General features: G+C 42.3%; 1 protein-coding gene across 4 annotated transcripts in view; it reads left to right on the top strand.

Moving 5' to 3' along the window:
- The first annotated feature begins 1,044 nt into the window (after window positions 1-1,044).
- The window catches only part of caska (calcium/calmodulin-dependent serine protein kinase a), a 216,383-nt gene continuing 203,976 nt past the window's right edge, over window positions 1,045-13,451 (top strand). For all 4 annotated transcript variants that reach the window (XM_039014836.1, XM_039014838.1, XM_039014840.1 and 1 more), the window contains exon 1: window positions 1,045-1,771. In XM_039014836.1, coding sequence (XP_038870764.1) covers window positions 1,713-1,771 — 59 coding nt within the window. In that variant the 5' untranslated portion in view covers window positions 1,045-1,712. The remainder of the gene's footprint in view (window positions 1,772-13,451) is intronic.

Genomic DNA, 13,451 nt, shown 5'->3' with positions numbered 1-13,451 from the left:
TTATGTAACTGTTTGTTACATGCAATATGCTTTGTGGACTCCACGGGACAGATGTTGCTCTCCGGTTTTGTGATGAAACAAAAGTGTGTTTGAATTTATTCTGCCACTGTGTGTTCTTATTGTCTCAGCCTTAGGCCTATATATCACGGTCGCAAGGCATATGAACTAACAGTTATAGAGCAAATAACGCAATTATCACAACACATAGGTTGTAATATGGCAATTTTTCTGGCTTGGCTTCCTCGGTGACTTTACCCACACACCACTACTGCCATTCAATAGCACAGAATGAGTTCCGTTTGAGTTAAATAATTAATAAGCGAGGCTTTAAGGGTGCACTATGCAGAAATTGCTCTGCCATTTACTGGTAGCTAAAATTCGAATAGTTTGCCTAATTTCAGTTAATGTGACAAGTATTCTTCAGAGAATCATTGTACCATCTAAATCGCTGTGAAATAAATTTTCCATAACAAAAAATGTTTATTTTCAGCTGTTTGAAGCTGGTGTACAAAACCGAAAGTAAAAGACACAAAAATGTAATTTAAGCAGAGGGAGCATAGAAATAGTGCATATAGAACAGCTCTACTACTTCTTAGACTTGCTTTCAATGAGAATGACAGAGCTATAACTCATATTTCTATGTGGATTTGGTTGTGTCGCCCAAAAAGTTACATATTGCAGGTTTAAATGCCTAAGTGTGCATGCTGGGGTGTCATTTGCACTTTGAAAAGGTGCACCTTGTGATTTATTGTTAATTAAAAATGAATCAGGAAACTGCGACTCGAAAACCACCACAAAGGCGCTCCCGCTTCGTCATCTTGGCTCAAGCACCGTGTGTTTCAATGGTGGGATCCCGGAACGCAGCCGCTCCTGCGGAACCATAATGGTGGATGGCGGGGCAGTTTCATAACCTTGGGTGGGAGGAGCTTGGTTATTCTGGACGAGGAGCGACGAAGGAAGAGAGGAAAATTGGAGCAACGATAAAGTGAAAGGGAGAGAGAGAGAGGATTAGAGCACGCCCCTGAAGCCCATTTTCAGTTAATAGTTTTACCTTCCCGATCGAGTCGCGTGTGCACGGGAACCATGCGCGCTTTTCAAGGGGGACGAAACTAACCTTTTCACCTCTTTTGGGATGTGAAGAATTTAGCTAGGCTACTCGTATGTGTTATTTAGATGAAACAGTATTTTGAGTAAATAGTTAGTTTTGTTGATGAACTCTGCAAAATACACAGAGTATAGCTGTAGTTTTTGCAGCGGGTTGTAGCCTACGTGCGTTCTGGACGGTTAACGAACGTGGATCAGCAGACGGGGCACGCGACTTGAGTTGTTTATTCTAACGTTTTACAATACTACCGTAGGCTTCGAGGAGGATTAGCCTAAGTAGGAAACCGGGAAACCTGGGCAAGGTGGGGCAGAACCGGAGACCGCCAACGGGATTATTGAAAAACTCACGTTGCCTTGAAGCTTCGCACTGTAGTCGAACCACCGCAGCTGCGCAGCGTTTTGGGGAAACAATATTTTTCTAACCCATTGGAATTGGGGAAGCTTTATTCCCAACTCCTTGGTGATTAGTCTACGCCTCAAGTAGCCTAGGCTACAGAGAGCAGAACAGTTTGTATTTACAAAAACGTCCGTTTGTTGTGATTATTTGCTTTGGAACATACGTTTCAGGACGGATTTGGGGGGAATTATTTCCCCAGCCTCGCTGGACCATGGCGGACGACGACGTACTGTTTGAAGATGTGTACGAGCTGTGTGAGGTCATTGGAAAGTACGTGTAATGTTTGTTGCCTTTTATTACACGATGCGGTTACATTGTATCTCCTCTAATGTGTCCCCTGTCTAGATTATTCTCTCTCTCTCCCACTCTCTCTCTCTCTCTGTGTGTGTGTGTGTGTGTGTGTGTGTGTGTGTGTGTGTGTGACAACATGCACGGGAGACACTTCACAGTTCATCATGGTGTGGTGGAGAGTGAACACACACACCCTGTATCGGTCATGACAGCTGATCTGTAGTGCATATTACCACGTCTGAGTTACAGATTTGAATTCATAGCCTTCAATCTCCTGTGCAAGATGCAAGTCTCCCATGTTACACATTCCTCTATTAGCAATGTCAGATAAGTAATGACCTGCGATTTCTTATAGCTATGAGACAATCGCATGAGTCATGTGCAATCAATGTGTCATGTTGTACTAAAAGGCTATCTGCATATTGTCACTTGCAGTAGTGACTAGGCTACATGCAAATGTGACAATAGAATCTTTCCTCATTTGCTCACTCCCAGGATATCCAATTATTTCAGAGCCAATGAAAATGCATGATTACTTCTCTGTGGATGAATTTATCTTCCTTCTTATGTTGTGGGTGCATACTTCTTTCCTGCAGTGACAGCAAATGTCTGTTCTATGTTCTTTATTCTATTCTATTCTACATGTTGTAAGTTAGCCTCCTCCACAGCTGCTGTGTGGGTCTGATTATCTCAGTCTAGGATGATGATGACACATCAGAATGATGATTATGGTGAATGAATAGGGATTCGGCAGGCTTCAAGTCCCAATGCATAGTCAATCATTGCCTTGGTGTCCTGTTTAGATGTAGGCTACTCCACTCTAGCATTTGCATAATAGTTGCACTGTAATTACATAGTCATTAGGTTGAGTGTAATTACACAATTGGAAAGGGACTTCTATATTACTCTAAACAACAGCAAAGCGCGTGTTTAAAAAATACACAATACAGAAGGCTATCAGTGCATTAGATTTAGTACATTGGATAGTAGGTTTTCAGGCAGTTATTAAGAGCCTCTCCCTGAAAATCAGGTTTTGAAAACCAAAGGCAGAAACACATCAATCATTATATTGATGGGATCAGGGCTCGGTTGGCTTTGTTAACAGTGGCCACTGTGTGTGTGTGTGTTGTGTGTACTGACATTGTGTGTTTTAGGGTTGGGCGGTATCCAGATTTCCATACCTTCATACCGTGACTGTGCCATCCTGGGTTATACGTTATTACCGGTATTGCACACAAGGGGTGAATTTTTTCCCAAAAGTAACCCCCCCTAAAAAATGTCACTTACCAGTATACTAACAGCATGCTAACAAGTACTAAGGAATCCCCATAGCGGATGCAAGGTAATTGCTAACGAGCGCATGCAAACATTTACTACTAAGAGAGACAACCCAGCTTATAAAGTTATGCAAGTATATAAAAATGCAGTTTGCACCATGCACAAAACATATATTAAACAGCAGGATCTTTATCCAGGAGGGGATTGTCTATGCTGCTGTTACGAAAAAGCTTGATCTTGCAAGCTAACGTTAGCCACTTATGTTAGCAAACCTAGCTGTAGAGAGTTTATTTTACACGTCTTAGATAGTTAACTTAATGGTTATACGATATATAGCTGGCAAACATTAGTAGTGAATTTCAGACAAATGTAACTTGATCACCTCACTAAGTTGCGCTGCAGGAGTGACTCACCTCACAAAGCTCCCGTTTTTCTTGTTGTCCCTCTTTGTAAAAAAACATATGTGACTGGCTCAAACATCTGTTTTGGGAAACTAGTAATGGAAAGCTTCATAATGAAAAATAATCTAACAGGCGAAATGTTGAGAGCAATCTACTTTATGTATTACCTAGTGCACAAGTTGACTGCAGGTATTTCTGTAAAAAGTTAAAATAACGTCAAAGGCGGTATTGGAAAAGTCATACAGAGGGTATTTCAAAATACCCGGGTTACGGTATAACGCCCAACCCTAGTGTGTACTGACTGGGCACTGGGCCTACTGTAACATGTTTAGGCCTGAAACCTGTGTGAGAAATGTAAAAGACACTGACAGACAAAATACCTGTCTCTGTACTTGATACCATGCATCCGGAGGAGTTAGGTACACACACATTAAACAAACATTTGTAGGATGAAGATTCCCCTAGACACTGGTATATGGTCAGTTAAGCATTTTACCCCTGATGGTTAAGGGCAGGATTGGGGATAGCGTTATCTGATTCACGATCTGTGTTTCGCGGCAGCTGCTATCATACCAGCCTAGTCCCAATCCAGCCCAACATCCGATCAGTCAGAACAGATATTGAAAGAGACAAGACTACAATAGTAAAGTCGAACACTTCAAATCTCCGCTGTTAGCTGCACTCACAGACACACAGTCATTTTGTTTCTGTCAATTCCAGTGTGGTTTACAACACTTGAACAACATTTGAATAATCAACGTCAGTCTTTGGTTCCTACTAGACTACAGAGTTTTGTTTAACGGAGCGGTGAAGTAGACTGTTGATTTGATCCTGTGAGAAAAGAGATTAACAAAGGGAATGGGAAACCCTACCAAACAACAACACAGCGGTTTGCAAAGGCGTCACTTTAAAAGCCTAATGCTCCAGATCGTCAGGGTTTTATGTCGAGGTTAGATGCACAGTGATAATATAGGCCTATATATAGGTCGGCTTAACGTTGGACTGTGTGGGGAAGAGTAGGGTTTTTGCAGTGTGCTGTCCCAGAGTATGTGTGTGAACGAGATTTTGGCACGTGTGTGTGAGCGGGATTTAGGCCTAAGCTCTCAATTTTAGAACACTGACCTCAGGCACAAATCCTGTCTGTCTGTCAGTGTTGGTGTTTGTATGTGAGCGTGCACGTTTGTGTGTGTGCATGTGGCATGTTGCTGTTAGATTGATTCACTCTGTTCCCAAGACTGCAGGGGAATGGGAGGTGGAGATGGGAGGGAGGGAGGGAAAAGGGGGATGTGTTGGGAGTTTGTAGCAGGAAGAAGTCCAATAGTTTTACTTTGAGATGTACTCTACCTTCAGGCTACTCTCTTTTATTATCAGGCCTCTGATCAACTCAGAACAATGGATGGGTGTGAGTGTGTGTGAGCGTGCACATGTGTGGGTTGTGTGGTGAGGGGCCATAATTAGTACTTTGTAATGATATAGGCCTAGTGCTACTTGAATATGTTGTGTGTGTGTGTATGGTTGTGGGTGTGTGTATGGTTGTGGGTGTGTGTATGGTTGTGTCTGGTCGTGGGTGGGCCAGTTGCATGTGACAGCTCAGGCAGATGGTGTCAGTGTCAATATGGACTGTAGAATAAGAGCTGCGTACAGTTCTGCTTATCCTGCTGTTTGGACCTCAGCCTTATTTCATTAGAACAGCCTTTGTTTACAAGTGTTGCGTGTTGCCTACATGCTACACACTCTCTCTTTCTCACACACACACACACACAGGAGTCAGTAGTCAGTAGGCCATGCAGTAGTCTCAGGCCTCGTACAGTAAACTATAATCCAGTATAGTTCAACCCAGCCCAGCTCCATCATGCCTCTTATCCATCTCTGCATGGGCAGCTTCAATGGAGACTGAATAGGAAGTAATATACTCCTCTCAATGAACCAATGCACTCACAGGCCTGCCTACCGTCTCACTGTATATTTAACAATGTCTTCACTGTGGATTTAACCATGGGGCTTGTCCTTTACCGCACAGTGAAGTGGGTCTACTTTAAAGTGAATCGAGTGAATTACTGTCCATTTGCATTACCTTAGTCAGGGACTCAGGCAGGCTTAATAAAGAGCCAATATGTAATCACTGTGCAGGGTGTGGGCACGAGTGTGGCACGAGTGTGGAAGTGTGTGTAATGGGAGGCAGGAATGTGTGTGTGGCCATACAATAGCCTGCCAGTCCTGCCCTCGGACCCCCACAAGGGGGAGTCGGGGGGCTTTACAAGTAGGCCGTCATTGTAAATAAGAATTTGTTCTTAACTGACTTGCCTAGTTCAATAAAAAAGCTAAAAAAGTTTACATGATTGAGTGTGTCAGCACAATGGACAGGGCGCGCCACTGTGTGTGTCTATGGAAAGCCACTGGGTGGCTAGGTATGAGTCCTTTGGGTTTCAATAAAAAGGGTGTGGGTTGGGCGCTACTCATCTCTGTGGTAGGCAAAGTGTGCACGTGATACCTGTAACACCTGTAATATTTTGATTTCTAAGGGCAAGCCCGCGCTGTGAAGTTTACCGTTGAAGCTGCTTCACTCAACTTTGCCTCACACCCCGCCACTACCGAGTTTAGTTAGCTTCTTGGCTAACTGTAAAAAGTGTTAGTGTTATTAGCCTTAGCCTATTTAGCTAGCTCAAACCAGCTAATCTGCCGCGATGGATATCAGAAATGAACTTTGCCCAAGTACCCCAAAAAAAGGAGAAGGAGAGCGACGAGCAGCAGCATCAACCCACTGAGGCTGCCGCCAAGCCCATCAGCAATGATGCTGTGTGTGCAGAGCCTACCCACCCTTCCACAAGCGCCTCCAGGATAATGACTCCACAGCCGCCTCCATCTCCGACTGTTCATGATGATCTTGGAACAGAGGAGCCAGCCCAGGTTAAATCCTACCCTAGCCACAGGTTTTCTGTCCAAAAACGTTCATTTAATAACAACTGGTTCATAGGAAGAGAGTGACTGGAATAATTGGTTACTGCTGATGCAGCATTTTGTTTCCCAATGTCGAAAGTTTTGTGTTTCCCAATGCTAACGCAGACAAGGCCTTCACCCAAGCTGGCTATTCTAACTGGAAGAAAGCTGTTGATAGTACCAAAGGATTTTCTATGCACGCATCAAGCAAAGAGCCTTAGAGACTGTTCTTGGATGCTGTCATCGGTGAAATGTCAGAACGATTCAGCAAACACAACAGCCAACTGGTGTAGGCCAAGTGTGCCCTTGACCCCGAGAGTTATGACTTTCCAGATGTTGAAAAAGGTGAAGCCATTGCTGGATCTAAGCAAAATAGATTTGGTGGAAGCTGAGATTGGTGTTGCTCCCCCCTCTGGCTCCGATGAGGACAAATGGACCCCACTTGATATGCTGCAACGATTCTCTGACCCTCTCTCCTCTATGTCGACCGTGCTTACTGCACTGAAACATGGACTGACTTTTGGGGCGTCCGTAGCTACATGCGAGAACTCATTTTCCACTTTGACAAAAGTGTTCAGTCAGCACAGAAGAAGCATGCTACACTTGAGGAAAGCTCAACTAATCCAACTGGCATTTGAGGGGGATCTTACAAGAAGATTTCAGGGAAAATGGAATGATCGATTACTCAGGAATTTCTACAGAGCATCAAGGAGGCTGCAACTCTTTTGAAAAGCTAAGATTGAAACAATCTAGCTGGTTGTTTATTATAAAAATCTTGCTTTTAGTGTGTAGGGCGCTGTCCATGGTGCTGAGAGAGCGCAGTGGCAATTTCTTGCCATTGAACCTGTCAAAAGCATTTGAACTTTTATGTTTATTGTGGTATAGTGTGATATAAGCAGAATTCAATATAATTCCAATGAAGAACCCAAATGATGTCCCTGGGTGTAGCTACATATGTACATATGTTTCATTATAGAAATAGATACATTCAATTATGGTTTACTTGATAGCCTATTGGTTTTCGTTTCTGTACGTCTTGGAAGCGTGTTTATGGTAGGCTGGCATTGCTTAACTAATTAGGTGGTTCGAATTTGATTCACATAAGTGTATTGTGCCGTATCACAACATGTTGTTGAACTCATGAGCGAGCTGAATGATTTTCCATGTTTGCCTTTATAGGCTTATTTATTTGGCAAGCAGCTGTGCATGGCTGCATCTCACTGTAGTAGGCTGTATGCTATTTGGATCTCCATTCTCCTTTTGTTTACTGCGTTTGTTTATTGTTAATGTAACTAGCCTACATATAGCTTGTGTCATGCATTTATCGATCTGATATTTTGTTTATTAGGACTACTACTTGGTACCGCTGTTTTGTTCTGTTCTCATATATTCGTTCACTTTCGCAGATGTTGGTATTCTAAGCCAAACTGCTATTTAGTATTTTTGTTTTCATTCATGAATAACTAGGCTACAACTTTTAGCATCATTCACACCCTCTTAAGCCTTAGCATTGCCCATCTCTTTAAGGATTCACATGTGAGGCCATGTGCTGAACAGAGTAAGGTAGTGTAGTAAACATCTAAATATTTCAAGACTAAAAGTGTTGAAAGTATTAGCAAAAAGTAGTACTAAAAATACACTTGATGTAGTCCTTGGCCTATATTCTAATCTGACCTAGGTGCAGGTCATGTTTGTCTACACATTACCGTCTCTGGTAAACACACACTAAATAGAATCAACGTTTATTTGTTACATGCACAGGATATAGAAGGTGTAAACGGTACAGGGAAATGATTACTTGCATAGTGGAGTCTTTTGTCTAGACATTTAGCTAGGTAGTTAGCTAGCTAAACAAGGAACCATAATCCCAACCCATACTACTAGCAATACAAACTGATTGTCATAGCTAGCCACCATGCATGAATCTGCAGGTAGCTAAAGCTAACCAACTAGTTTCAATGTTATCTAGCTATCTAACATTAGGCTATAACTAGCAATGCAAATAGATTTCTAAGATATGAATAAAATTACTATACAGATCAACATTAGCTAACTAGCTAACAGTACACTTTAACTTGCAATAAAAACAACTTTCTGACTAAATTAGATGCCATGGTTGCCCTTAGTTTGTCAATGTCACTTTTTTGCTATTTTTATATAGGGGGGGGGAACTGAGGGAGTAAGCACCCTTGTGGAGCCGTGCCTGAGGGCAGGACTGACAGACTTATGTATGGCCACACACATTCCTTCCTACCATTAACACACACTTCCACACCCTGCACAGTGATTACATATTGGCTCTTTATTAAGCCTGCCTGAGTCCCTGACTAAGGTAATGCAAATGGACAGTAATTCACTCTATTCATTTTAAAGTAGACCCACTTCACTGTGCGGTAAAGGACAAGCCCCATGGTTAAATCCACAGTGAAGACATTGTTAAATATACAGTGAGACTGTAGGCAGGCCTGTGAGTGCACTGATTCATTGAGTGGAGCATATTACTTCCTATTCCGTCTCCATTGAAGCTGCCCATGCAGAGATGGATAAGAGGCATGATGGAGCTGGGCTGTGTTGAAATAGTGACTTGCGACATATGCCTAGCTTCTTGAAACGGGTCACGTATTTATTACCAAAAGGGGCCTAGCTGTAGGACGCCGTCCATTGTGCTGGTACAGCGCAGCAGAGATAGGCTACAGATTTCAAAAGCACTCAATGATCTCGGAGTCTTAGCATTTGAACTTGATGCTGCAGACGAACACACCCATTGGGTGCACACTGCCTGCCCTACAGGACATCTTCAACACCAGGTGTCGCAGGAAGGCTAAGAAGATCATCAGGGACCCAAGCCATGCCCTGTTCTCTCCACTTCAATCACTCAGACACAGGCAGTGCAGGAGCATCATGGCAAAAATTGAAAGACTGGCCAATAGTTTCTACCCTCAGACCATCAGGCTGCTGAATAGCCACCACTAGTCAGCTACTGCTCCACCCTCCCCCTGCTACTCCCCCTATGGACATGAATCTGAATCCGTTTTTTTGTGGTATAGTGTGATTATATAAGCAGAATTCCATATAATTTCAGTGCAAGAATCGCCCTAAAAATTGACCTCTCGCCGATTTAAAACAATAAATAAAATAAAAAACACACCCACACACCAACATTTTTTGGGGATCAAAAAGGGGCTTAGGTGGTGGGCTTGGCAGGGGGCGTGGCAATGGGCATTGTCGGCCCGGGAAAATTTTTGAGAGATTTTTAGTAGTCCCAATCCTAACGGTGTAGAGGAATTTTTGCATTTTTAAGACAATTTCATGCAATTCTACACATTTCTCCATGTAGCTCAGATAATTATCTTGTGGTTTTAAAGCTAATTTCCTGCAATTCCTGTGCCAAGTGGAGGGTTAGAGGTTAGCTAGGTATAAACTGTGTTATGGAAGAGCAGAAGTCCATTTGCATTAGCATTAGTGTAGGTGATTAGGTTAGCAACAATATTATGACTCAAAGCAGACTTGTGTCCCCCATTGAATGCATTTAAGATTCCTTGCTGAAAGCAGGAAAGCAGTGAACAGCTTGTTGACGGATGTCACTATGGTGACCCAAGGATCTTTGGCACTGGGATCCAGAGGCCCTACAGTGTTCAGATAATCACATGATAGTTAAGAGAAACCAAACGTCTCTTGCATTGATAAGAATGCACATTTCTTGTGTTGTGCATCTATTATTTGCCATGCATGCCCAATTAACATGCCCATATTGGATTTGATTGAATATGTGACCCGTTTCAAGAAGCTAGGTGTTGAAAGATATAACGTTAGCCATCGAGAACTACAAAAGTTTTACTACTTTTCTCAAGAACGTTGATGCCCTGAATTTAGCAGGCACTATCGACAGATAAGTTGGGAATGGTGGGCTACTTTCTAGACACGCCACGGTCAGTGTGAACTGGAATGACTTGGCACAATGCTGGCCAAAGAAGATGTAGCTACAAACAAAACAGAGTTAAATGGTTCCAGTCTGCCGTGAAGCATTCATCCATGTATAGCTAGCTACATTTTCAGATATTATACGTTTCTAATTTTGTGAAAGTCGTTTTCATTGCAAGTTAAAGCGTACTGTTAGCTAGCTAGCGAACGTTAGCTAGCTAGCGAGCGTTAGCTAACATTGAACCTAGTTAGCTAACATTGAACCTAGTTGGTTAGCTTTAGATACCTGCAGATTCATACTACAGCTATGACAATGTTTGTATTGGTAGTAGTATGAGTTTGGATTATGCCGGTTCATTGTTTCACTTTGCCAGATGATTACATGACCCATCAAGGTAGCCAGGTGTGTCTGGGGGTGATTACGGCCATCAATTGTATTTCATGAACATGTACAAGTCTAGACAATAGTGACCCATATACTTAGCTAGATGTGGCTGGGGGATGGTTATAGCATTTCTTTCACATGACCCATCAATTTAGACAAGTGTGTCTGGGTAAGCATCATCTAATAATGCTAAAATATTTACACAATATTTTTATCTGGACACTTTGTTTTTGATATTCCTACTATGCAAGTAACCATTTCACTGTACAATTTACACCTTCTGTATCCTGTGCATGTGACACATAAACATCAATTTTATTTTATATAGTGTGTGTTTACCAGAGATGGTAATGTGAAGAACAACATGACCTGCACCAAAGTCGTATTAGGATATAGGCCAAGGACTAGAAAAAGTATATTTTTATCTGGAGATTTTCCTTATTGTAGACTACTACTTTTACCACTATTAGTCTTGAAATCTTTGGTTGTTTACTACACTACTCACTCTGTTTAGCACATTGCCTCTCATGTGAACCCTTGAAGAGATGGGTGGGGCTAAGGCTTAAGCGGGTGTGAACGATGCTGAATGGGTGTAGACAAAGAAGAGCTCCACAGTAGGTATACCAAAATATTCAAGGCAAATTTTCTCAAAAGTGGGGTCACGAGTTTATCAACTTTCAAAGCAGAATTACTTTCCCATTGTTCCTCAACTGCAGTGTATGATATACACTTTTCTAGCTTTGAGTCTCTACTTTTATCCAAAGTAAAAAAACACAATTTAAAATCTTGCTGCATAGTACCAAATTTAGGTGGTGGGTCACATATGGCCCTTAGCCTAAACTTCAGGTGAATTTGTTAATATTTTTATTTATTTAACCTTTATTTAACTAGGCAAGTCAGTTAAGAACAAATTCTTATTTACAATGACGGCCTACCCCGGCCAAACCCGGACGACATTGGACCAATTGTGCACCGCCAATCACGGCCGGATGTGACTGTAGTGACGCCTCTTGCACTGAGATGAAGTGCCTTAGACCGCTGCGCCACTCGGGAGCCCAACATCCTCAAACAAACTGCCTTTATAAGGGGCCTTCATCCACACTGTGTGCAGTTGAAGTTGGAAGTTTACATACACCTTACCAAAATACATTTAAATTACCTCTTAGGTCAGTTAGGATCACCACTTTATTTTAAGAATGTGAAATGCTTTGTAATGACTTTGAGGGCTTTGTGATGGCCACTCCAATACCTTGACTTTGTTGTCCTTAAGCCATTTTGCCACAAAGTATGCTTGGGGTCATTGTCTATTTGGAAGACCTATTTGCGACCAAGCTTTAACTTCCTGACTGATGTCTTGAGATGTTGCTTCAATATATCCACATAATTGTCCTCCCTCATGATGCCATCTGTTTTGTAAAGTGCACCAGTCCCTCCTGCAGTGAAGCACGCCCACAACATGATGATGCCACCCCCGTGCTTCACGGTCAGGATGGTGTTCTTCGGCTTGCAAGCCTCCCCCTTTTTCCTCTAAATATAACAATGGTCATTATGACCAAACAGTTCTATTTTTGATTCATCAGACCAGAGGACATTTCTCCAAAAAGTACGATCTTTGTCCCCATGTGCAGTTGCAAACCGTAGTCTGGCTTTTTTATGGCTGTTTTGGAGCAGTGGCTTCTTCCTTGCTGAGCGGCCTTTCAGGTTATGTCGATATAGGACTCGTTTTACTGGGATATAGATACTTTTGTACCTGTTTCCTCCAGCATCTTCACAAGGTCCTTTGCTGTTGTTCTGGGATTGATTTGCACTTTTTGCACCAACTTTCATTTCTATGAGACAGAATGCGTCTCCTTCCTGAGCAGTATGACGGCTGCGTGGTCCCATGGTGTTTATACTTACTCCCCCGGATGAACCAGACTTGTGTAGGTCTACAATGTTTTTTCTTGGCTGATTTCTTTTGATTTTCCCATGATGTCAAGCAAAGAGGCACTGAGTTTGAAGGTAGGCCTTGAAATACATCTACAGGTACATCTCCAATTCACTCAAATGATGTCATCAGAAGCTTCTAAAGCCATGACATCATTTTCTGGAATTTTCCAAGCTGTTTAAAGGCACAGTCAACTTAGTGTATGTAAACTTCTGACCCACTGGAATTGTGAAATAATCTGTCTGTAAACAATTGTTGGAAAAATTACTTGTGTCATGCACAAAGTAGATGTCCTAACTGACTTTCCAAAACTATATTTTGTTAACAAGAAATTTGTGGAGTAGTTGAAAAACGAGTTTTAATGACTCCAACCTAAGTGTATGTAAACTTCTGACTTCAACTGTATGTGTCAAGCACAGCCTCTCTGTTAGTTTTTTTCTGATGGGATAGGGGAGAATTCTGCTGAGAGGGTAGTTTTAGCACGCACAATTACCCATAGACACTAGTGCAGTGTTCTCACATTTAGCTCCTGAAATCTTTATCCCTCATGTCAAGTCCATGAAAACATGGTCTCTTGCAGCTCTGTGTGCAGCGACAAGAAAAATGCTCCTTCCATCATGTTTACACATCCCTCTTAGGAACATATTAGGATCTTAAAGGTCCAATGTAGCCATTTTTATGTTTTTTGCTTCCATCCAGCCACAAGCGTTAGTGAGGTCGATTAGGCTGTTGGGCGATTAGGCTCGCAGTTGACGTTCCAATTCATCCCAAAGGTGTTTGATGGGGTTGAGGTCAGGGCTCTATGCAGGC

This window comes from Salvelinus namaycush, chromosome 19 (genome assembly GCF_016432855.1).
Source record: "Salvelinus namaycush isolate Seneca chromosome 19, SaNama_1.0, whole genome shotgun sequence".
Classification (NCBI taxonomy): Eukaryota; Metazoa; Chordata; class Actinopteri; order Salmoniformes; family Salmonidae; genus Salvelinus; species Salvelinus namaycush.
This window is presented reverse-complemented; position numbering and strand designations above follow the sequence as displayed.